Source organism: Podarcis muralis, chromosome 4 (genome assembly GCF_964188315.1).
Source record: "Podarcis muralis chromosome 4, rPodMur119.hap1.1, whole genome shotgun sequence".
Classification (NCBI taxonomy): Eukaryota; Metazoa; Chordata; class Lepidosauria; order Squamata; family Lacertidae; genus Podarcis; species Podarcis muralis.
In genome coordinates, this window is record NC_135658.1 from 11,432,342 (window position 1) to 11,456,864 (window position 24,523).

Here is a 24,523-nt window from a genome sequence, read left to right on the forward strand (position 1 = left end):
ATAGTACCAAGAATAATAATAATATTTTTTTATTATTTATATCCCGCCCTCCCCAGCCGAAGCCGGGCTCAGAGCGGAATGTGTTTTCAAGTGCAGTTAGGCCCAGAATTTGACCAAAACAGAGTGTATGTGTGTGTCTTTCCTCACAGACCATCTGCCCACTAAATATTATCGCCAGCTACTTTTCTACTTGAAGGGGAAAAGATACATGGACTGAATGCCTTTCTTTCCTGAGGGGGGAAAAGCAGCAAGGGAGTGGGATTCGGATTGGGAAAATGGCCCTCAGAGAAAGGGGTCGCTGTCGCTCCAATCACACCCGACCCCCCCCATCCCCACAGCAACACTGAATTAACAACCAAAGCCATTGATTTTCCACACACTCACACAGCCTCTCACATCCACATCTAGTTTGGTCTATCGCCCTCAGGAGGCGCCAAGAACATCCCACCACTAATGGCGATTCTGCTATTGGCCATTTGCTGCCTCAAAAGATAACGGTTAAGACACTCAACCTGGTGTACAGAAATACTATATATTTAAGGAAGGTTTTGCCATTTGACAAATATACATCATAGGTGCTTTCCCCCCCATCCAACAGCATGTGCAAGAAAATTTATTCTAGTAGAGCGTCAATCTCTCCCAACCCCCGCACCCTGGGAAACCCCCCAGCCCAGTCTGAAATGGGGTTTCAAACTAATAGAAAAACAAACAAACAAAAAGAAGCAAGGAAGATTTGCAGCGATACGCACTCTGTCGCACTCACACAAAAAACCCAAACCAAACCGGTGAACAAAATAGCCTATCGTAGTAAAAAAGACTCATTTAAAAAAAATAAAAAAAGAGATTATTTCCGTCTTGGGAAGGGAAAAGACTCATCTGGCAAGTTTATAAGACGCAGCTATTTCGCCTTGCCCGGCTACTTCTGAGCTGCAGGATGGCCCAGAAACGAGTGTGAAGTGTGAAAATGACCTGCAAGTTCTCATTTGGAGGCTCATGTTTATCACGTAAAGAAGATTCAGAACAGTCTACGGCTGCTTCTTCTTCGCTTTGCTGTGTGCAGCGCAGGATGCTGAGAGCTCGCATCCCCCCTCCTCTTCTTTCGCCTTTTCTTCTTTTTCAACCCAAACAGGGTTTGCGCGGAACTTACGCAGAGACCCTTTTCTCGCCGCACGAAGAAACCTAACGGGTTTTGCATGGACAAATCCCCCGATTTTTCAGAACGTTGCACAAAGGGGAAGGGGATAAGGATGGACGAAAAGGACACAGGATTTCCACCGTGCTCACACAAAGGTGAAATATACCTTCTGGTCCGTGTTTGTGTGTGTGTTTGCGTGCGTGTGTGCATGGAGGGAAATGATAACAGTAATGGGTGAGAAGGCCAATTTTAGAGAGAGAAAAATAAAACAATAGGATGTTGCATGAGTTACAGTGCAACTGTATTATCATTCCACCCCAACCTTTTTCATCACTGTTTCTTTAAAAAAAAAAGAAAAAGAGGATTGAGTACAACACAGTCTGGTATGCGGCCACAAAAGAGTAGCTGTCTTTGGCAAGAAGTCAATGCGCCAACCCTCCCTGTCACCTCCTGCCCATCTCGCTCTGTCTCATGAAATGAATGTTGTTGGCGCTGTCTGAGAGTTCGGGGTACTGCTCCACCGAGATCACAAAGTAGCCGTCGTAGCCCTGAACCCGCCCTGTGCTCAGCAACTGCTGCTTCTCCCCTTCTGTCCAGGAGCGTGTCCCCTCCTCCCCGTCCCGCAGTCTCTGCTGCTCCTGCGCCCAGGCTTGGGCAACCGCTCGCTGCCTGGCCAGCTCCAGCACGCGGGTCTTTTCCTCGTCCAAGGTCGTCCCGTACCGGGTGTTCAGGCACAGTGCTCCGTACTGGAGCTGGATGTCCGTGTAACGTCTAGTCCTTCCGTTGAGCACCGTGTTGATTTGGGAGACAGTGACATTGACGCCATTCTCCAGGGTCCTCCTGCCGCCGCTGAGGCCCAGGATGGATAAGTCTCCGTCCGACGGCCCTTGCTTGACGAAGTAGTGGGTGTCCACGCCCTCGACGGTGAAGTGCAAGTCGTCTAGGTAGTGGGCGTTGTTGAGTATGGCCGCAACCCTCCGCCCGTCTTCGTTGGCCGTGCTGATGATGTCCGTGGCCACCCTGCTGTCTTTCATGGCGAACTTGACCCCTTTGCCGATGACGGAGCCCCCCGAGGCAAAGTTGTGGTTCTCCTTGGTTTCATGGCAGCCGGCGATGCTGGAGCTGTAGATCTCCTCAAAGCGCTCCAGGGTGACGAAAGCCTTCAGTTGCTTCTGCACCTCACACTGCACTCCCAGGATTGACTGAGCAAGCAGCAGAGAGAAAAAGAGAGGGAAGAGAGGGGCTCGTGTTAGCGATGGGTGCAGGTTGAGTAAACAACAACAGCAGCGGCAGCAACAACAACAGCTTACAGCGCCTTAAAGACGAACACATTTAGTCTTAATGGCACAGAGTTTCATGAATTAGCTGCAACACTTGTTAATAGACCCCTGGACTTTCCCCGGTTTTTGCTACAGATTAATAATAATAATTTATTATTTATACCCTGCCCATCTGGTTGGGTTTCCCCAGCCACTCTGGGTGGCTTCCAACAAAATATTAAAATGCAATAGTCCTTCAGATATTAAAAGCTTCCCTAAACAGGGCTGCCTTCAGGTATCTCCTAAAAGTCTGGTAGTTGCTTTTTCTTTGACATCTGGTGGGAGGGTATTCCACAGGGCAGGTGCCACTACTGAGAAGGCCCTATGCCTGGTTCCCTGTAACTTGGCTTCTCACAGTGAGGGAACCGCCAGAAGGCCCTCGGCACTGGACCTCAGTGTCCGGGCAGAATGATGGGGGTGGAGACGCTCCTTCGTTGGCAAGAGCTTCTGGGCTGTTCTGCACAATGTTATCAGGGACCTGGCTGTGATCGTAATTTAAAAAACCCGGGAAAAAACCATTTCCCTGTTATCTCAAAACAAGCTCTGTGCCTTTGAAAAGCTGCTTAATTTTAAGATCTAACGACCTTGAATACACCCTTTTAATAATACAGTAATGCATTTGGGAAGAGCGTTTTCTTCCGCGGGAGAAAAACAACTCTTGGGCTGTGTGGCTGTGGAAATAAAAAGGAAGCGGCGCAAACAGATTGTGCAGAGTTCAAAGAGACAGAGTACCTTGCCTTTGAAAATTGCTATCCGCTCTGTTTCATCTTCTACCATGCAATTCCCCACCCCTTCGCCACTGAATTAGCGAAGACGAGCGGTAGAAAGTGCAACTTGAATGGGAGCTAGCGGGCCTCTGATAATGGGGAAGCTTTCAGCAAACTGTTCAGGTAGAGAGAAATGGTACAAAAAGCCCCCAGAAGTATCGCGGATGGAAAGGAGAGAACTCATGTGCATCAGTAGATAAGAGCACTGAGGGAAAACCTGGGGATGTTGACAGGGAGTCCCAGCTAAACCCTGGGAAAAAGCGACTGTTTTGCTTGGTACAGAAGGAGCATCTGTCAGGACATTAACAGCATGTGTGCAGATTGCCAAAAGTGACTATTAAACGTGGTCGCCACATCTCACGAGGGCAGATCTTTGATCCGGTGAAGGGTAAGTTAAACCACCACTCCCACCCAGTATGTCTTGAATGTGGGGCCAAAGGACCAACTTTCTCCACATGTCGGGGCTGAGTCTAAATACCAACCAATCTAGCTGTGGAGCGGATTGCAGAGGCCATTCTGGCTTCCACGATCCATTTGGCAGAATGGAACCAATTTCAGCCCAGTCACTGCCCAAACCCTGCAGAGTAGATACGGAAGGAAGGAAATGCCATGTTGCTCCTCCTTGGAGACAGCAGCAGTGGTAGGAGAGCATGGCAGTACTTCCAAGTTGGAAAAGAGAGCTACGGTAGTCACATTGCGGTTCACAGTGTAGGGAATTGTGGTTACGTGTTCGATTCCCTCCTTCGCCAGGAGAGCTGGCATTTCACGTGAGACAGTGGACATGTTCGAGAACTACCTTGCCATGGTCAAGAACAAGTTCCAGAGACGACAGCAGAAAAGAAGTCTTCATTTCCTCATCAAAAGGCCTAGGAGTCAATTGAGTTTTCTGGATTTTTGAGATGGCTAGTGTAGCTTTTGATAGCGATCTAGGCATGCCTGTGCTAACCGAACATAATTTTGTGCACTGGAAGCAACACTTAATAGCGCTTCTAGGTGCAAAATGAGTCCTGGATGCTGCAAAAGGCCCTCACACAGATCCTACTGTAATGGCACGGGGAGGCTGCGGGGGGCTGGAAGGCACAGCCACGGCAGTTGTACATCGGTCTTTTAAGGATAGAGCACTGCTCAGTTTTTACGGCGCAGAATTGATCATTCCTACGGCCAGGAGTTAAGCGCAAGAGGCCAAAATGCTAAAGGCCTGCTTACCTGAATGATTTCCTCCTCCCATATACAGTGGACGCTCGGGTTGTGAACATGATCCGTGCGGGATGCACGTTCACAACCCGCAGTGTTTGCAACCCGCAGCGGCACTTCTGCACATGCGTGGGTTGTGATTCAGTGCTTCTGCGCATGTGCAAAGCGTGATTTAGTACTTCTGTGCATGCACGACCGCCGAAACCCGGAAGTAACCCGTTCCAGTACTTCTGGGTTTTGGCAGGTGCATAACCCGAAAAAACGCAACCTGAAGCAGCTGTAACCCGAGGTATGACTGTATACCCAAATGAACCAGATATTGTGTATTCATGATTGTCTGTGCTCATGGCAATATTCAGGATGGCTATTCGCGACCCTGCTTTCATTACTGTTTGTGGCAGCAAAAGGGTGGGTGTGGACCCTGTTTCCAACCAGTGTGTGTCCCGTAACTTCCTGCTGAAACCTTGTAACTTTTGACACCACCAGTGCTCTGTTTTCATCCTGCTTCTGTTGCGTAAGAGCACCCCCCAATGCAGTAACAATGGATGTGTGGTTTGGTATAAATCATGAATGTGCTATTATTGTACCCATAACCGTTTGCAAATGAGGTATAGGGGGTAGCGACTAAAGACACAGTCTTTTTACTGGTGGTGCCCATTTGTTGAATGCCCTCCCTAGAGCGGCTTGCCTGACACCTCCCAACATTTTGCATACAGTTATGGTCCTTTCAGTCCCGGGTGAAGATCATTTTGGCTTTTCAATCTTAAAATCTGTTGGTACTTTAAACATTATTTGCACTACTGTTGTTTGGTTTGAATTTTTCTTCTTTACGTTTCTAATTTTTTACTGTAAACTGTCCAGGGAACCTTGGCTATTGGGCGGTATATAAAATGTATGTAAATGTGAATAAGGTTCTGTGCACCTGGAAGCAGTTATGTTTAGATCTGGAGAAGTGGTCCGCTGGCTATTTACCCCACCGAACGGGAGGGTAGTTTGTGGAATAATTTAATGACTCCAATAGGGGGCTTTCTAGAAACAGACAGTGGCCTGGTTCACACATCACATTAAACCATAGTTAACGTTTAACTATAGTGTAACATGAATGAGCAGAATGCTGGTAGATTATGCCCAGAAATCCCTCCTTCACACCTCCCCCACTGTTGGCTGTATCAATGGAGAAGCTTTGGCTTGTCATGTTAAGACTTGTGGTTGGCTTCTTTCCAAACAAAACAACCAAGGCTTAATCTTGGCTTACTTCTCATGGGTTGCTTGTGGGTCCAAGTATCATGATAAACCAAGGCTCGTGGTTTGTAACAACGCATGGCTCAGCCTGGAGTATGGGAAGAGCAAAACTGGGCCTTTTGAAAATTAAACTATGGCTTATTGTGATGTGTGAACAGTGAGGTAGATTACCTTGCTATTGTCCCATTCTTGAGTCTTCAGTTGGGTGTGGATGAGTTCATAAGACGGTTCCACAGCATCCATGTCTGGCTTAGGATACCCAGGGATGACGTTGTGCAGTTGAAACCCAAATGTGAGCAGCCAGCTGTTGACATCTGGGATGCGATAAACGAGAAACCGAAGGGTTAGCTTGTTCATTATACTTTATAGCCTGTAGGCACCTGGAAAGAAAGTCAGGTAACTTGGAAAGACCTTCCACCCAAAGTATGTGTGTGGGTGGGGGGAAGGAACTGACTATATTTGCTCATGTCCATTCGTGCAATGAATGAGATGTAAATCTGAAGCTGCACATTTCGTAAGATGTCTATAGTGGCCACATGGCAACTCTACTTTCTCCAGATTTTAGATTGCACAAGTTGGCCAAACGGGAAACAAATACACATCATGCAAGCAGGCTGATGGCTTGCTTCTCCTTGCTATATTCTCAGAATTCTGTGTTATCTGCTAAAGATTCAGGAGAGGGAAAATCCTTTGCTGGCCATGGAAAAAGCCTTCCTTCTGTGTCTTCGAAAATCTGACAGAGAAGAGGCAATGTTGCTTTTTTATTATTTCATTACCATTAAAATTAAAGCACTTTGCTCTCAACAGCCATTCACTCTCTATATTAATAACAGCAGTGTCAGGGGCTCAGGGGCAGAGCCAAAGGGGAATGAGGAGTTGGAGAGCGAAGGGGAAGGATCTGAGGGGAGCTTAGGAGGGTATGACAGTAACCCGGGAGATTCCATGAGTCTCTCCAGCGAATCAGAAGATTCCCAGAAAGAGGCGCCCAGGGTCAGGGCAAGGGGGGCCAGCGGTGAGTCCCCAAGCGGCAGCTGGAGATCAGGGCCAGCTTCCCCGCCAGAGCGTAGCGGGGGGGAAGAAGCCCACAGATCAGAACCAGCGTCTTCTCCAGCAGGGAGAAAGAGTGAGTCAGAACTGACCACGCCTCCGTCGGAGAGTGGAGGGGCGGAGCGGAGGTCAGTTCCAGCCAGCCCCCCCGAAGGGGGAAGCAGTGACAGGAGCAGTGTAGCCGTTAGGAGGAAAGTGGCCGGCTGGGCGTGCGCGCCAAGTTCAAAAGTGCAGGCGCGCGGGTCAGCAGAAAATCCGGATTGGGAGCCAGGTCCCAAAGCCCGCCGGAGACAGGGGGAGGAGTCAGAGGAATCCGCCTCCGAAGAGTCCAGGAAGGGTGGGACCCCAGGGGGCAGGAGGACCCAGAGGAGAAAAGAGCAGAGGAAGAGGTGGAGCAAAGCTCGGGTGTTAAACTGGTGTAGGGGAGGGGAAGAGTCAGACGGAGCTTCGACGGTCTAGAGTTACAGACGTAGGGCTGCGCGCCACGGATGTAAAACCAACAATGAACTTCAATAAAGACTTTTGTATATAAAGAGACACTGGCGTTGGTCCTTTGTGAGCTGGGACCTGAGGCACCCCTGACAAGCAGCAACCAGTTTCTTAATAGCTTTTTGGTGTGATCTTCTAAGTTATGCAGAAATCTATCCTGCTTCTGAGCAGTAGGCTATTATACCACTAGGAATAAGCCAGTGTCATTTATTGGAAGGGATAGAGGACAGGAGGAGACATTTTTTTTAAGATGTCCGAATGCTCAAAAGACAGTCAGGGCAACATCTAGCCATCACAATGCAGAAGCTTAGTCCTATCATTAAAATCAATGGAACCCCAAAAGAATTTAGGATCTGCCCTAAATATCAATCTGCTGAAAATGAAGCAGTGTTTATTTATCTGTTAAGTAAAAACAGTGCATTTCATAGGACACTGGGTACATTTTGGCTTCCACTCAATTTGGTTCCCTATATGCAGTGGCGTAGCGTGGGGGGGTGCAGGGGGGGCTGGCCGCACCGGCCGCAACATCTGGGGGTTAGGGTTAGGGGGCGCAAATCCATGGGTTAGGGGGCGCAAATTACTTGCCTTGCCCCGGGTGCTGACAACCCACGCTATGCCACTGCCTATATGTCAGAATGACTAGGGCTTGCCGATCGAAAGGTCGGCGGTTCAAATCCCCGCGGCGGGGTGCGCTCCCATTGTTCGGTCCCAGCGCCTGCCAACCTAGCAGTTCGAAAGCACCCCCGGGTGCAAGTAGATAAATAGGGACCGCTTACTAGCGGGAAGGTAAACGGCGTTTCCGTGTGCGGCTCTGGCTCGCCAGAGCAGCGATGTCACGCTGGCCACGTGACCCAGAAGTGTCTCCGGACAGCGCTGGCCCCCGGCCTCTTGAGTGAGATGGGCGCACAACCCTAGAGTCTGTCAAGACTGGCCCGTACGGGCAGGGGTACCTTTACCTTTTTATGTCAGAATGAATTCATTTTGGGGGCAGAGTAAAGAGCATGGCTATTGGAAACAGGGGTAATAGAAATGTCAACTCAACCTGCTCTTTCCACACAAGCCAGTCACATAAGCATTCCTTTTCCACTATGAACATAAAAGGTAAAGGTAAAGGTACCCCTGCCCGTACGAGCCAGTCTTGCCAGACTCTAGGGTTGTGCGCTCATCTCACTCTATAGGCCGGGAGCCAGCGCTGTCCGCAGACACTTCCGGGTCACGTGGCCAGCGTGACAAGCTGCATCTGGCGAGCCAGAGCCACACAAGGAAACGCCGTTTACCTTCCTGCTGGTAAGCGGTCCCTATTTATCTACTTGCACCCAGGGGTGCTTTCGAACTGCTAGGTTGGCAGGCGCTGGGACCGAACAACGGGAGCGCACCCCGCTGCGGGGATTTGAACCGCTGACCTTTCGATCGGCAAGCCCTAGGCGCTGAGGCTTTTACCCACAGCGCCACATGTATAGCTCTGGTGGCAGTGACCCAGTAGTACTTTATTCAGCTAAGCAGAATCAACAACTATGAACATAAACTCCAATTAATCCTAGGTATCCTTTACCAGTTCTCCTTTAGGTGATCTTTTACAACGCTCACAGCAGAATCCTAACATAGGTTTATTCAGAAGTTCTCCTGCATTCAATCAAATCTTATCCACTATAAGTGTGTTTCGAATTGCAGTCTTCATTTCGGAACCATCCCCCCCAAAATCCCCTCAACGTTAGGGATGGGAGAATCTGTAAATTGTGGTTTCACCCAGTTTCTCAAATATCCAATCTTATATTCAGTTCATATTTCTACAACAATTTGCAATTATTATTATTTTTAATTACAGGTGGATAGCCGTGTTGGTCTGCCGTATTCGAAACAAAATATAAAAATTCCTTCCAGTAGCACCTTAGAGACCAACTAAGTTTGGTATGAGCTTTCGTGTGCATGGTATCTGAAGAAGTGTGCATGCACACGAAAGCTCATACCAATAACAAACTTAGTTGGTCTCTAAGGTGCTACTGGAAGGTATTATTTTTAAGGGGTCCTCATGAAAATTCACCATCTAAGTGTGAATTTCTCTTAGCATTCACATGATTGTATGCAATTTACTCTTAATACATGTTTGTTGAAAGCAATTTTGTCTTGTAATGCATTTTTGGGATCTTAACTATATTATTATTGATTTTGTTAAGAAGTGCAAACATAAAAAAGAAAGCAAAGAAGACAAAATGTCAACCGTAAAGCGCCACAGTCTGGAAGGACAAAAGTACAAAGCTTCAGCACAGCTCCAAAGGAATAAAGTATGGACTCGTGCAAAGATTCCCTCTGCAAATAACAAAGATTTATAAAAACAACAGCATTCTCCACCTGTGAGTGCCATCATTATTGAAAATAAAGGTTCCAAAAAGGCTTAGATTAGCCAAACATTTGCGTATACTGGTGGCGCTGAACTACTCCATTGAAATGAGGCTGTATTTTAATGTTTTAATGTTGTATTTTAATCTTGTTTTAATCTTGTTTTTAAGTTGTATTTCAATCAATTTGTTTTTATATTGGGTGTTAGCTGCCCTGAGCCTGGTCTTGGCTGGGGAGGGCGGGGTATAAATATTTTTTTTTTATGATGATGATGATGATGATGAACCTGTGATCCTCTGATGCAAAGCATGCGCTCTACCACTTGAGCTACGGCCTGCCCCCCTCATATACTCTGCCATTCCTGTCTCCGTGTCTTTTGCTTTCAAACTCCCCAAACTGGCTGCATTTCCCCACCCCTCTTTATCTAGCAGGCCATTTCCTCGCTTCAAGTCCTTCGAGACTTGCTGAAATCTTCCCGTGCCACTGAATTCTTCCCTTCCGCATTCCTGCTACTGTTACGTCAGTGTGTTGCGTCTGCAGCGGCGTAGCGTGGGTTGTCAGCACCCGGGGCAAGGCAAGTAATTTGCGCCCCCTAACCCGGGGCAAGGCAAGTAATTTGCGCCCCCTAACCTGGGGCAAGGCAAGTAATTTGCGCCCCCTAACTCCTAACCTGCCGCCGCTGCTAGCTTCTTCTTGCTGCTGCCTGGGCTGGGGTATTTACGGTAAGGTAGCCACGGCGGCGGCGGCGGGTCCGTGTCAGGTGATCTGAGGCGAGTTGCCGTGGGCGCTGCCGCCCAAACGATGCCGCTTGCCCGGAGGAGGAGGGCAGAGAGGCGAGGAAAATGCAACATGGCCCAGCAGCTGCAGCAGTAGCGGCAGCGGTGGGGCTGTGAGGAGGGGCTGCCTGGCGCGTCCTCCACGGCCCTGACGCGCGGGCACCGCAGCGAGCGCTGAGAGCCGCTGCCAGCTCGTCGGTTCCGCGAGACATGGGGCTCTGCTACAGCCTGCACCCGAGGCTCTTCGGCGACTCTGGAGGCGGCGAGCGCGCCCCCCCAGATGTTGCGCCCGGCCCCCCTGCACCCCCCACGCTACGCCACTGTGCGTCTGTCCAGGCTGTGTTATTCCTCCCCCCGAATGCACATTTGCTCCCACCCGCGAATTACTTGCCCCAAATTTAATTCCGCAGCGACTCTGGTGGGAGTTTGGTCAAAGGCTGCCGTCTCTCTGCTCTGGCCTATATTTAAGGCACATGATACTTGTTTTTCCTCCATCCCTTAAGTAGCGCTTCTCATGGCTGAATTAACGCTTAATCGCATTGTTATTTTTAAAAGGCTTGATAAAAAGGTCATGATTAGAAAGGACTCAGCCGCTGCTCTCCTGGAGCGAGCCTCCTTAATGCAGTTTATTTAGATGCAATTTTGAATTTGGGCTGCCAGCTGATGCACACACGGATACCTCTGTGCAACTGATAGGAAATTAGGAGAACATTAATCATCCTTTAATCTGCAGGAAGGGGATTATCGGGTCTGGCTGAGCCCCTTGCAAAACGGAGAGCTTTGCAGTGGGACTTCGCAAAACCCAGCAATCAGCTGATTGTCAGGCCATGAGGAGTCCCTTGCAAAATGCTTTGCAAGACCTGTGTGGACAAGCAAAGGTCACTTGACCCCTGCCCACTTGGCCTTCAAGACCAGATCCAGCCCCCTTCCATGTGAAGGAATAAAAAGGGGGAGAGGGACCCTTTTTGCACGTTGGCTTAAACTACCAGAGTGGGTTTTTGATACAACCAAGCTAGGGAAAGTCTAGTGTCTATCGTGTCCTCTCTGGCAACCTCTAGGTTATATTACTGCAGCAAATTATATGTGGGGCTGCCTTTGAAGATGGCTCAGTAACTGCAGCTGGTGCAAAAATTGGCACAATATGGTCTGAACATATAACACCAGTTTGGGCACAACTATGCTAGCTTCCAATGAGTTTCTGGGCTCGCAACGAGGTGCTTGCTTTGAACTATAAAGCTATAACAACGACAACAACAATAATTTATACTCTGCCCATCTGGCTGGGCTTCCCCAGGCACTCTGGGCGGCTTCCAACAAAATATTAAAATACAGTAATGCATCAAATATTAAAAGCTTCCCTGGGCTGCCTTCAGATGTCTTCTAAAAGTCTGGTAGTTGTTCTCGTTGACATCTGGTGGGAGGGCGTTCCACAGGGCGGGTGCCACTACCGAGAAGGCCCTCTGCCTGGTTCCCTGTAAATTGGCTTCTTGCAGTGAGGGGACTGTCAGAAGGCCCTCGGAGCTGGACCTCAGTGTCTGGGCTGAATGATGGGGGTGGGGACGCTCCTTCAGGTATACAGGACCAAGGCCGTTTAGGGCTTTAAAGGTCAGTACCAACACTTTGAATTGTGCTTGGAAACGTACTGGGAGCCAATGTAGGTCTTTCAAGACTAGTGTTATGTGGTCTCAGCAGCCGCTCCCAGTCACCAGTCTAGCTGCCGCATTCTGAATTAGTTGTAGTTTCCGGGTCACCTTCAAAGGTAGCCCCACATAGAGTGCATTGCAGTAGTCCAAGCTAGAGATCACTAGAGCATGCACCACTCTGGCAAGACAGTCTGCAGGCAGGGAGGGTCTGAGCCTGCATACCAGATGGAGCTGGTAAACAGAACCCCAACACCTCAAGGAAGGACCATCTCTTCCCACTTGAACCCGGACCCTGCATTCATCATCCGTGTGCCCTCTTTGAGGGAGGTGAGGACTCATAATCTTGCTCCAGTGGGCCTTGTGGGCATTTCCTGTCGGCCATGAGTAGGACTGTTCCCAAGTTAACCCCTGCCAGACCCCTGCCTGAAACTTGAGAGAGCTGCAGTCAAGTATAGATGATTCTGAGCCACACTGGTCAAAAGCCAGCTTTTTAAAATTATTAAGTTGTTTATGATGAATAGGTGGCTCGGACAGCGTCTTTCCTCTTCCAGCTCACCTACTTGGTTTTTGGAAATGAGTTCTGCTCGTGCAGTGGGACTTCCCCCATCTCCTCCCTCTGTGTGCCCTGTGCACCCCCTAAATAGGCTCTGGAGGGCTGGGAGAAGCCCCAGATCAGGTTTAGGGGGCACGGGAGAGGAGAGATTGGAGGGAAGTCCTGTTTCATGAGTGGACCTTGTCCCCTATGCATGTGCTCAACTTAGTGCTACACCTTTGATTCCCCTCCTCAGTCCTTACACCTTGAATGTTTTTGGGTGCGACAGAGATTTGCAGTCCTTTATAGTGTTTTCTGCTATAAACCAGTTTGCAAAAGTTTGTGGAGTGTTTAAATCGAAGGTTTCCACCTAGCTAACTGACCTGAGAGAATAAAAACCTCTGCACGAATCAATGTACATTGTTATAGGGAAGTTTTCTTTTTTCTTTTTAATAAAATATTTATTAGTTTTTTCAGAAGTTATAGGGAAGTTTTCAATGTTTTATTGTGTTTTTAATATTTTGTTGGGAGCCCCCCAGAGTGCCTGGGGCAACCCGGTCAGATGGGTGACATATAAATATAATAATAATAATAATAATAATAATAATAATAATAATAAAAAAAATTGCTTTAGATACTCTTCCTTAGCAAACGAAAGAAACATTGCTTCTTTTCTATCTAGCTACCATGCAACAGTTGAAACAAATCAAGTAGAGTGAGAGATTCAGCTTTTAACTCCAAAGTATAGAACCGTATATTAGCTGCTCTTCCCAATGAAGTAAAAAATAATTCGGGAGAAACTGAAAATACCTGGGTGCAGATTTTAAAACTGACATTGTTTTAAAGAGACGCATAGTCAAATACGGTGCAACTGAGCTGACTGGTGGACTCGAGGCCAAAAATGAACCTTACCTGTCATGTAGCACTTGATATCCTGAGAGTTACTGATAGGATTGTTATTCTTGAACATGTAGAGACTGAAAGGCATTATATTGCTGCTGCTGAGACGTTTCCAAATGTCATGATCCGGACTGGTCCACCGGCCGGCGAGCACATCATAGTCTCTCTTCCCCATGTGTATCAGTTTGGTGAGGGGATCGTAGAGGCCTCCATGGTAGCCGATGATGATCTGGAAGTTTGGGTTGGTGTCAGTGTAGATCTCCCCATAAGCCGTGTACAGGATCTGCTTGATCATGAGCCCCGTCCCGCTGAAGACGGCCAGAGGAGTCCCGATGTTGTCACAAGCGATGTAGAACTCGTCCCCGCTGCTGAGCTCCATGGCAAACAGGTGGCCCTGCAGGTCATAATAGAGGGACGTTATCTCAGAGCTGGAGTGGTTGTACAGGTGGGTGACTTTGGTGGGGTTGGTGAGATCCGCGTAGAAGAACTGCAGGTGGTGGCCGTGGGCCGTTTTGCTGGAGACTCTCCTCCCAAGTCCGTCATAGCGGTACTTCACGCTCCAGCCACTGGCTTTGTTGTACGCCTTGATGAGCAGCCCTGCGGAGTTGTACTCGAAAACATCGTTCCCTCTTTGTCTCAAGAAGCCGTCTTCGTCCATCTTATATTGCACGTCCCCCAGCCTCGTGATCCTGTCCCTGAGGTCGTACCTCAGAGGCGTGAGGCGGGCGCTGTTGCCGGGACTCAGCAAATGGAGATTCCCGTTCAGGTCATAGCTGTACCGCCAGAGCGGCTTCTCGTTGATCGACACAGTCTGCAGCTGCCCGTCGGCATCGTACTCATAAGAGTACCTCGTCGTGTTTGCGTACGGGCCGACCTTCAGTTCCTTCTTCACCACCCTCCCCATGTTGTCGTACTGCACCGTCATCCAGTACATAAGGGACCTGAATATCTCGTACTGCACTTCCTTCATCCTGCCGTAAGCGTCAAAGTGTTTCGTATGAGTCATGACGGCGGTGGTGATGATCTGGTTGATGTCGTAGTAGATGACCCCGAACTTGCCGAACTGCTCCGTCTTGCCTGACACGTCGTCATACCGGTAGAGGTCAATGGGCAACGGCGTCTCGTTGATCACCGCTTGCATGCTGGTCACCCGGAAGCTGTTGTCGTAGTTGTAATCAAAGCGGGCGTTCACCATGCCTTCCTCCGTGAAGCGGAAAATCTGCCGGTCAATGAGGGGCCCAATCTGCCGGTACCGGATGGTGCAGGTGAACCCTTCGTTTTGCAGGTTTATGGTCTTCAGCATGCCGGCGGTTTCGTCGTAAGTGAAGCTGATCTTGGTGGTGTCATAGAGCATTTCGGCCAGTTTGGACAGCTTGCCGTACTTGTAGATGACCCGCCTCCCCGTCCCCAAATGATAGGTGTGGAGAAGCTGCCGCTCCTCATTGAAGTCCTGAACGACTGAGGCGTTTCCCTCAGGGGGCCTGTAGATGTTCCGGTAGTAGCCGATGGAACGGATTGTTTCAAAGGTCTGTCGGGCTACGTTGGGCATGGTCACCGACGACAAGCGGTCGTTCTTATCGAACTCGAAAATGTACTGCCTCTGGCTGTGGAGAAGCAGCACCATGGACTGTAACCAAGAGAGAAAGCAGTTATTATCCTTCATTTTACAGCCGTTGGAAATCTGAACTTTCTCAAGCAATGAAATTCTTTACTGGCACTGGGGGGCATTCAGTGTAGCGCTATGGCAATCGCTCCATCAGCTCAAGAATTCAGCTTGCCAGGCGGAATGACCTCCCACCAGGTGTACTAATTTTTTTGGTGTGTCTGTCCCTTGGCAGAATTCTGCTAGCCGGATTTGTTGAGTTGGATCTGGTCCATTATTTTAATTTTAATTATCATTTGCAATTCTGCCTCTTTTAGAAAGTGCCCCCTCCCCCTGAAATTTCTGTAATCAGGGCAGGGGAAGTACACTTGAAGACTGAAACATCGGAAAATGCCTTGCAGTCTCCTATTCTGTGGTACTGATAGCTTACTTCCTCCTGGTGCCCCTGTAGTAAAAAATTTGGTGGATGTCAGGGCCTGGCTGGACGACGAGGAGTGATGGGAGGAGCCAGCTGGAGAACCCCTAAGGGAAGCCTCAGAGAAGGAGGGCTCAGAACCCAGGGGTTTGTGGTGGGATGCAGAGGAGAGGTCAGAAGGGGAAGATTAGGAAGAGGTGCTGGATACTGAACGGACAACAGGGTTCAGTGAGCAGGAGGAGCCTGTGACAGGGAGCAGTTCAGACTCTGTGGCTGAAGCAGAGGAAGGGGGTGGGGCCAAGGGACTGCTCAAGACTCGTGGGAGTCTCCTTCGCTGGATGCAACAAGTTCTCCTCCCCCTGGTCTCCAAGAAGGTGCAGGGCAACGAGGAGAGCAGAACAGAGCCCGGAGGTGCGCAGACACAGTTTGAGACTGCTTGGGAAACATCTGGGAAAGGAGAAGTCTTAGGAGGGGATGGAAGCCAGGGGCCAGCAGTCCTGGCAACTGCTCTATGTGGGTAAGACCTGGTGGGAAGGGTTGCTGAGTTGTATGCCATTTCCTTGAACAAAGAAGACATGCATTGGTTCCCAGTACGTTTCCAAGCACAATTCAAAATGTTGGTGCTGACCTTTAAAGCCTTAAATGGCCTCGGTCCAGTATACCTGAAGGAGCGTCTCTACCCCCATCGTTCAGCCCGGACACTGAGGTCCACCTCTGAGGGTCTTTTGGCAGTTCTCTCACTGCGAGAATTGAGGTTAGAGGGAACCAGGCAGAGGGCCTTCTCGGTAGTGGCGCCCGCCCTGTGGAACACCCTCCCTTCAGATGTGAAGGAAATAAGCAGCTATCCTATCTTTAGAAGATATCTGAAGGCAGCCCTGTTTAGGGAAGTTTTTAATATTTAATGCTGCATTGTTTTTAACACTAGATTGGGAGCCGCCCAGAGTGGCTGGGGAAACTCAGCCAGATGGGCGGGGTATAAATAAATAAATAAATAAATAAATAAATAATAATAATAATAAATTTATTTATTTACAACAGACTCTGCTTCTTTGTGCTGACCTGCATCTGACTCCAGCCCTGACAGAGGAGCAATAGATAGCTCCAGTTTCCTGAGAGGTAGCTGTGCTGGTCAGCAAAACCGGTAGCGTGCCTTGTGGTACCTTAAAGAACAATGACTGTATCCAATGTAGCACTAAGTAATTCATTAGTGCAATGATTTACTGCTGCGTAATGGAGCTTCTTCCCCCGTTCTCTTTTCTCAGTGCCTTGCCCAAATCTGCTCCAGGGGGTGCACCGGGTGGGGAGAGGAGAGACAGGGAAAACTCTGTTGCACAACCGTAAACCCTTGGATTAGCTGGATACCATAGCAACAAATTAATTATGGCATAAGCATTCGTGGACTCGAGTCCACTATCATCTGACGAAGTGGGCTCTAGTCCATGAAAACTTATGCCATAATTAATTTTTCAGTCCTCAAGGAGCCACAAGACTCTATTCTTGATAGATCCAGTTTCTGAAACAACCCAAATCCCCTGTTAAACTCCACCGCTGAACGCTAAACAGCCCAGAATTCCATGAGAAGAGGGAATTGCTATGCTCAAAATTAAGAATAATGTGGATTTACTTGTCGACAAAGCGGGCTGGTGTCTTCTTGGCTTGTGTGGGATATGGGAGTGGTGCTGTTGCGACCAACTCCAGAATCCCCAAGACTACGCTCCTTAAGACTGAATTTCAGGGTCACGTACATGAGCTGCTAGAATTATTAAAGGGGGGTAAAAATGAGGAATAGTAGAAAACAGAAATCAAGGGATGTGGCACTCAAAACACCTTTAGCTGAGATTCCTGCATTGCAGAGGGTTGGACTAGATGACTTTGGGGTCCCCTACGGTTCTAGGCTACAAGTTTAGCAGCATCTTTTTACAGGCGGCCCTCACCTTCTCCAAGTAGGTGTAGCTCCAAGATTTGCCATCGGCAAAGATTCTGGATGTAATCCTGCCGGACTGGTCGTATTCCATCCTTTCCGACATGGTTCCCCTTTGGATCCCAGCAATATGTCCTCCTGCGGAGTAAGTTACGTTGACCCCGTTCAACCTGCTGCTAGGAGACCAAAGCGTGGGCCGGCCGGCTTGGTCGTAAAGGATCCTCAGGGTGAACTTGCGGTGGTCGTCGTAGATCTTCTCTGTCCTCGTCACGCGGTCAAAGTCTAACGACAGCAAGTTCCTGTTATGAACCTGCAGCAGAGAAAGGGGAAGAGTGAAGCATCAGAACTGAACAGAAAGCTGGAGGGTGAACTGCTCTGCAAAGCAACCAAGTCTTCTGCAGGGCTACAATTTATGGATTTGAGTTTCTTTTTTTGCAAGCAACTCCAAGGGGTCTCTGACAAGTTCCAAGACCCTGGATACTGTTCGAATCAAGTTTTAAGCAAAGAACCTACTGACATGAATGGACCTAACTTAGTCATATCCACTAATTTCAATGGTTCTGCTCCTGAGTAAAATTTAGTTGCTGGCCACCCACAGCAAGAGAACAGGAAGGACAATAAAACGAATCTTCACATGCAGCTCAGTTGCTGAATAGAGGAATTAAGGCCGCAATCCTATACACCAGCCTTACTCAAGTTGGAGCCTTCCAGATGTTTTGAACTGTAACTCCCATCAGCTCCCATCATTCATGACAATAGGCTGTGCTGGCTGTGCTGGGATGATGTGAGTGGTAGTGATGCGAGTGGTAAGTTTGGGAAAGGCTGCTATACACAATTACCTGGGAGTAAGCACTACTGAACTCAGTGGTTAACCTCACTCTTGTATCATAGACTTATAGAGTTGGAAGGGACCATAAAAAGGTAAAGGTACCCCTGCCCGTACGGGCCAGTCGTGTCTGACTCTAGGGTTGTGCGCCCATCTCACTTAAAAGGCCGGGGGCCAGCGCTGTCCGGAGACACTTCTGGGTCACGTGGCCAGCGTGACGAAGCTGCTCTGGCGAGCCAGCACCAGCGCAGCACACGGAAACACCGTTTACCTTCCCGCTATAAAGCGGTACCTATTTATCTACTTGCACTTAGGGGTGCTTTCGAACTGCTAGGTGGGCAGGAGCTGGGACTGAAAGACGGGAGCTCACCCTGCCGTGGGGATTCAAACCACCGACCATACGATTGGCAAGTCCTAGTCACTGAGGTTTTACCCACAGCACCACCCGCGTCCCTAAGGGACCTAATGGACCATAAGGATAATCTAATCCAGGGGTCAGCAACCTTTTTCAGTCGTGGGCCGGTCCACCATCCCTCAGATCAAGTGGTGGGCCGGACTATATTTTGGAAAAAAAAAGTGAACAAATTCCTATGCCCCACAAATAACCCTGATCTAATCTAATCCCCTGCAACAAAGGAATCAGTTTGCCCAAAGTATGTAGGACCTGAACCCTGAGATTAAGAGCCTTATGCTGTCCTCAACTACTTCTTTATTAAAATTAACTTTATTATTAAAATTAACAACTCATCTATAGCTGCGTTTTGGTTAAAAAACAACAACAACCCACTTTTTGGAGATCTACCAGCTCAGGTATATTAAGTATAAATGAATGAATGAATGAATGGATATTAAGGAATCACAAATCTCTCGGTGCAAATGTGGTTTGGCCCCAAAGATGTTTTAAGGTAGGAATTCAGCTGACAGTTGACAGAACGGTTTGTAGACATCTTTGTAACACCAAATTGGTCTGCCTACGGGCCTGAAGCCCGTAGAGCACGTCTTTGGGGATCCTTGTCCTTGTGTGATTGCTTTTAATTTCCATGAGATCCTTGTCCATTCTGTGGACAAGACCAAGCCTGGGGAGACGTCATTGAGATAGGAGTGAGAACATGCTAGTAATGTGGTCTTGGGACAGAATTCTACCCTGCTATGTTCAGCTAGGCATTTGATGGCTGAAATATACCATTGCTAGTAATCAGTGGCATAGCGTGGGGGGTGCAGGGGGGCCCGGCCGCACCGGGCGCAACATCTGGGGGGGCGCGCTCGCCGCCTCCGGAGTCGCCGAAGAGCCTCGGGCGCAGGCTGTAGCAGAGCCCCATGTCTCACGGAACCGACAAGGTGGCAGCGGCTCTCAGCGCTCGCCGCGGTCCCCGCGCGTCAGGGCCACGGAGGGCGCGCCAGGCAGCCCCTCCTCACAGCCCCGCCGCCGCCACTGCTGCTGCAGCTGCTGGGCCATGTTGCATTTTCCTCGCCTCTCTGCCCTCCTCCTCCTCCAGGCAAGCGGCGTCGTTTGGGCAGCAGCGCCAGTGGCAACTCACCTCAGATCACCTGACACGGACCTGCCGCTGTCGCCGTGGCTACCTTACCGTAAATACCCCAGCCCAGGCAGCAGCAAGAAGAAGCTGGCAGCGGTGGCAGGTTAGGGGTTAGGGGGCGCAAATTACTTGCCTTGCCCCGGGTGCTGACAAGCCATGCTACGCCGCTGCTAGTAATCTTGCAATTATAAGGTGTGGGAGCGTGTGATTGCTTTTAATTTCTTTTAATTAGTTTTAATTTAATTAGTTTTTATTTTATTTCATTGTTGCGTCACTTACGCGTTTGCTAGCCTGGGCTACCTTGGAAGGAAGGGAAAGAGATAAGTTTGATAAACAAATGAATCTACGGCATGTATGCATGCCACCTTGAGCTTGTTGGGCTGGAAACACAACAAATAAGTAAGCATCAATACCAGTTTCTTATTCCTCATGAAGAAGAAGAAGAGTTTGGATTTGATATCCCGCCTTTCACTCCCTTTAAGGAGTCTCAAAGCGGCTAACATTCTCCTTTCCCTTCCTCCCCCACAACAAACACTCTGTGAGGTGAGTGGGGCTGAGAGACTTCAGAGAAGTGTGACTGGCCCAAGGTCACCCAGCAGCTGCATGTGGAGGAGCGGAGACACGAACCCGGTTCCCCAGATTACGAGTCTACTGCTCTTAACCACTACACCACACTGGCTACTCATGGTGGTAAAGGTGACGTTGGGGACCGAACCTACAATGCACAGCTTTTCCCACTCACCCTCAGCCTGCGCCCGAAGACGGTGATCTGACCCCTGGCCTGCTCTTTGCGCTGCCTCCACTCAACCAGGTTGAGACCATTGTCAATGGGGAGGGTGACATTCCTCTTCCCCACCGTAGGGTTAACTGTGCCGGCCAGAAGATGAGGCTCAGTCTGCAAGGCCACCTCCATGCCGTTAGCCAGGATGAGCCGCAGGGAGCCATCTGCGCCGATGTAATAGCTGTTTCGCACCTGATCTGTAAGAAAGAGGATGGGGGAGGAGAGAGAGTGATCCAGAGGGCTGAAACTCAGCTGCTGAAGACATGTAAATAATAATAATAATAATAATAATAATAATAATAATAATAATAATAATAATAATAATAATAATTTATACCCTGCCTTCCCCAGCCAGAGCCGGGCTCAGGGCGGCTAACACCAATAAAATCACAGTAAAAACATAATAGGGGAAAAAGAGAGGGGGGGAAACAACCAATTTAAAATACAGGTTAAAATCCAATTTAAAATGCAGCCTCATTTTAAAGTAGCCGATAAATCAAGACCATAAGGGGAGGGAAACATAAGGGTCAGACCGAGTCCAAACCAAAAGCTAGGCGGAACAGCTCTGTCTTGCAGGCCCTGCGGAAAGAGGTCAAGTCCCGCAGGGCCCTGGTCTCAAGAGACAGAGTGTTCCACCAAATCGGGGCCAGTACTGAAAAGGCCCTGGCCCTAGTTGAAACCAATCTAACCTCCTTGAGGCTCGGGGCCTCCAAAGTGTTGTTATTTGTGGACCTTAAGGTCCTCCGTGGGGCATACCAGGAGAGGCGGTCCCGTAGGTACGTGGGTCCTAGGCTGCATAGGGCTTTAAATGTCAAAACCATGACGTTTAAACCAGGGAAGAAGAAGAATTGGGCTGTAGGCTCAGTGGCAGAGCAGCTGCTATTCTGGTTTAATCCCTTGCACCTCAAGGTTGGGAAGAAAGCTCCACCTGGGGATACGGATAAGGTCCATTATCTGACTGTTGACTCAGGACACTAAACTGTGCTTTTCTATTCAATTTTCACTTTCTTCTGTGTATATTGTAATGTTCTCTTGCTGCTATGGCCATTGGCTGAGGCGAATAAAGTTTCTATTCTATTCTAAACCTCCACCTGAGACTTCGGAGAGGTGATGCCTGTCAGCGTAGACCAGGGTTTCCCAAACGTGGGTCTCTAGTTATCGGACCGCCATCATCTCTAGCTAGCCATCTCTAGATGAACCATATCCTGACTCGGTATAAGATATTGTTACAAATGTTGGGTGCCCCCCCCCTCTCTCTGCCGAGTGGTGTCAAGTGATCACGGGGTTCCAGGCATTCTCCCAAGTTCTCTGTTCCTTTGGAGAACTGAAGACACGGCAGAAACTGTCGTTGCTTTAAGAAATATGCTTTATTCACCTATTTGCACCTTCAGCCTGAATGGAGGGGGTCCAGATCTTACAGCATGGTCATTTCAAGAGGGGCTACTGCAGTGCAGCCCTGAAGTCAAAAGCATCTCTCCCAGCCAGCCTTCAGCCAGCCTGCCCAAGATGAATCTAAGTCTTTCTTCTTCCTTCTTCTTCCCAGTAAAGATAAAGGGACCCCTGACCATTAGGTCCAGTTGTGGCCGACTCTGGGGTTGCAGCGCTCATCTTGCTTTATTGGCCAAGGGAGCCGGCGTACAGCTTCCGGGTCATGTGGCCAGCATGACTAAGCTGCTTCTGGCGAACCAGAGCAGCTCACGGAAACACCGTTTACCTTCCTGCTGGAGTGGTACCTATTTATCTACTTGCACTTTGACATGCTTTCGAACTGCTAGGTTGGCAGGAGCAGGGACCGAGCAACAGGAGCTCACCCCATCGTGGGGATTCAAACCACCAAACTTCTGATCAGCAAGTCCTAGGCTCTGTGGTTTAACCCACAGCGCCATCCACGTCTCTCTTCTTCCCAGTACACCTTCCTAAAAATTCTCTTTTCCTGTCACCTTACACTCAGTTACCCTGGCAACCTTCTAAACACCCAGTCTCTGTTTACACCTCAGGGCAAAAGAGCAGGACACTCACCTTGCCTTGCCAATGGCTCTCAATGGCCCCATATTGTTTCTTACTGGACCCCAGGCTTGGCCAAGTCATTTTGCATAGGCTAGCTCAAGAATTCCTGTGCAGCTAGTATTTCCCCCTTCACTTCCCAAATCACCAAAATCCTACCATTTCTTAATTTCTAAGGTTCTGTAACAATATTTTCTAGGGTTCTATAACAATAGTTTTCTATGTTGCTTTTTCATTATTAGAATTAATATGGTAGAACTGCTTTTCAAACTGTTAGAATTGTCTCAGAGTTATTTATTGCCGCCTTTGAGCCTTTAAAGGTAAAGGGACCCCTGACCATTAGGTCCAGTCGTGGCTGACTCTGGGGTTGCGGCGCTCATCTCGCTTTATTGCCCGAGGGAGCCAGCGTACAGCTTCCGGGTCATGTGGACAGCATGACTAAGCCGCTTCTGGAGAACCAGAACAGCGCACGGAAACGCCGTTTACCTTCCCGCCGAAGTGGTACCTATTTATCTACTTGCACTTTGACGTGCTTTCGAACTGCTAGGTTGGCAGGAGCAGGGACCGAGCAACGGGAGCTCACCCCATCGCGGGGATTCGAACCACCGACCTTCTGATCGGCAAGTCCTAGGTTCTGTGGTTTAACCCACAGCGCCACCCGCGTTTTAACAAGCTGTAAAACATGCAGAAATACAGTAGGTGAAGCTATACATTTCTCCATGTTAGAAGGAGCATCCCCTGTTAAATTTCAGCCTCTCATGTTGCTGTTAAAAAGCCCAAGGTCTCGCTGCCAGTTCACATGCGTTTATGTGTAATTAAGTTTTTTTTGTCCCGATACGCATCGCTTTACACTTTTTTTATATATTGCATGGCATTTGTGATTTTTCCAGGTGAAACTACGGGGTTTGCCTTGCCCACCCCACCCCGCTCTCCAGTCCTGGAGCTGGTGCTGATTTAGAATGATGTACCCTTATAGTTGTGCTGAGCTGCCGAACACGGAGATGCTTGACCACGAGACAATTATTAGACCCTCACCCCCAGATGCATAAATCTCAGCAAATCAATTAATTCCCCGAAGAGCCCCGAGCAGCAGCTACTGTGGCTTAATTAGACTCATGAGGAGGCGCTAAATTCCCTTCCCAGCGTTTGCCAGACATCGGAACGCTTCTAAAATCCGGCTGGTCCAATTAGAAATGGGCTTGATTTGTCTACATGACAGGGAAACTTATGGGGCTGTAATATAATCCGGAAAGGGCAGGTAACAGTTCCATCTCCTTTGCCAGGCATAACCAATGTGGTCACTTTCAGATTGTTGTTCCTAGACTCCCAACTCCCATCACCCCATACCGCCTGGGGCTGATGGGATGGGAAGTCCCAGCAAGATCTGGAGCAGCGGTTCTCAACCTGTGGGTCCCCAGATGTTGTTCGGTTTACGAACTTAATCCGTTCCGGAAGTCCATTCTTAAACTGAGGGGCGCTTTCCCTAATGAGGCCTCCCACCGCCTACATGCAGATTCCGTTCTTAGACCAAGGTAAAGTTCTCAAATCAGGACATTATTACCAGTTTTGCGGAGTTTGTAAACAGAATCATTCTTAAACAGGACTGTTCTTAAACTGAGGTACCACTGTATTAAGGGACACGGGTGGCGCTGTGGGTTAAACCACAGAGCCTAGGACTTGCCGATCAGAAGGTCGGCGGTTCGAATCCCCGTGACGGGGTGAGCTCCTGTTGCTCAGTCCCTGCTCCTGCCAACCTAGCAGTTCGAAAGCACGTCAAAGTGCAAGTAGATAAATAGGTACCGCTCCGGCGGGAAGGTATACGGTGTTTCCGTGCGCTGCTCTGGTTCGCCAGAAGCGGCATAGTCATGCTGGTCACGTGACCCGAAAGCTGTACGCCGGCTCCCTCGGCCAATAAAGCGAGATGAGCGCCGCAACCCCAGAGTCGGCCACGACTGGACCTAATGGTCAGGGGTCCCTTTGCCTTTTACCACTGTATTATGCACAGAATAAATGAGAATATAAATTCAATGTGGTTTTCCTTGGTGCAGAGCTGGGCT

General features: G+C 49.0%; 1 protein-coding gene across 18 annotated transcripts in view; it reads right to left on the bottom strand.

The window, feature by feature from the left end:
- Window positions 1-513: 513 nt before the first annotated feature.
- TENM4 (teneurin transmembrane protein 4) overlaps window positions 514-24,523 on the bottom strand; it is a 625,655-nt gene continuing 601,645 nt past the window's right edge. For all 18 annotated transcript variants that reach the window (XM_077926940.1, XM_028725942.2, XM_077926946.1 and 15 more), the window contains 5 exons: window positions 20,424-20,659; window positions 17,334-17,630; window positions 13,394-15,008; window positions 5,829-5,971; window positions 514-2,337 (listed from right to left, as the gene is read on the bottom strand). In XM_077926940.1, the coding sequence (XP_077783066.1) occupies window positions 1,579-2,337; window positions 5,829-5,971; window positions 13,394-15,008; window positions 17,334-17,630; window positions 20,424-20,659 (3,050 nt within the window). In that variant the 3' untranslated portion in view covers window positions 514-1,578. The remainder of the gene's footprint in view (window positions 2,338-5,828; window positions 5,972-13,393; window positions 15,009-17,333; window positions 17,631-20,423; window positions 20,660-24,523) is intronic.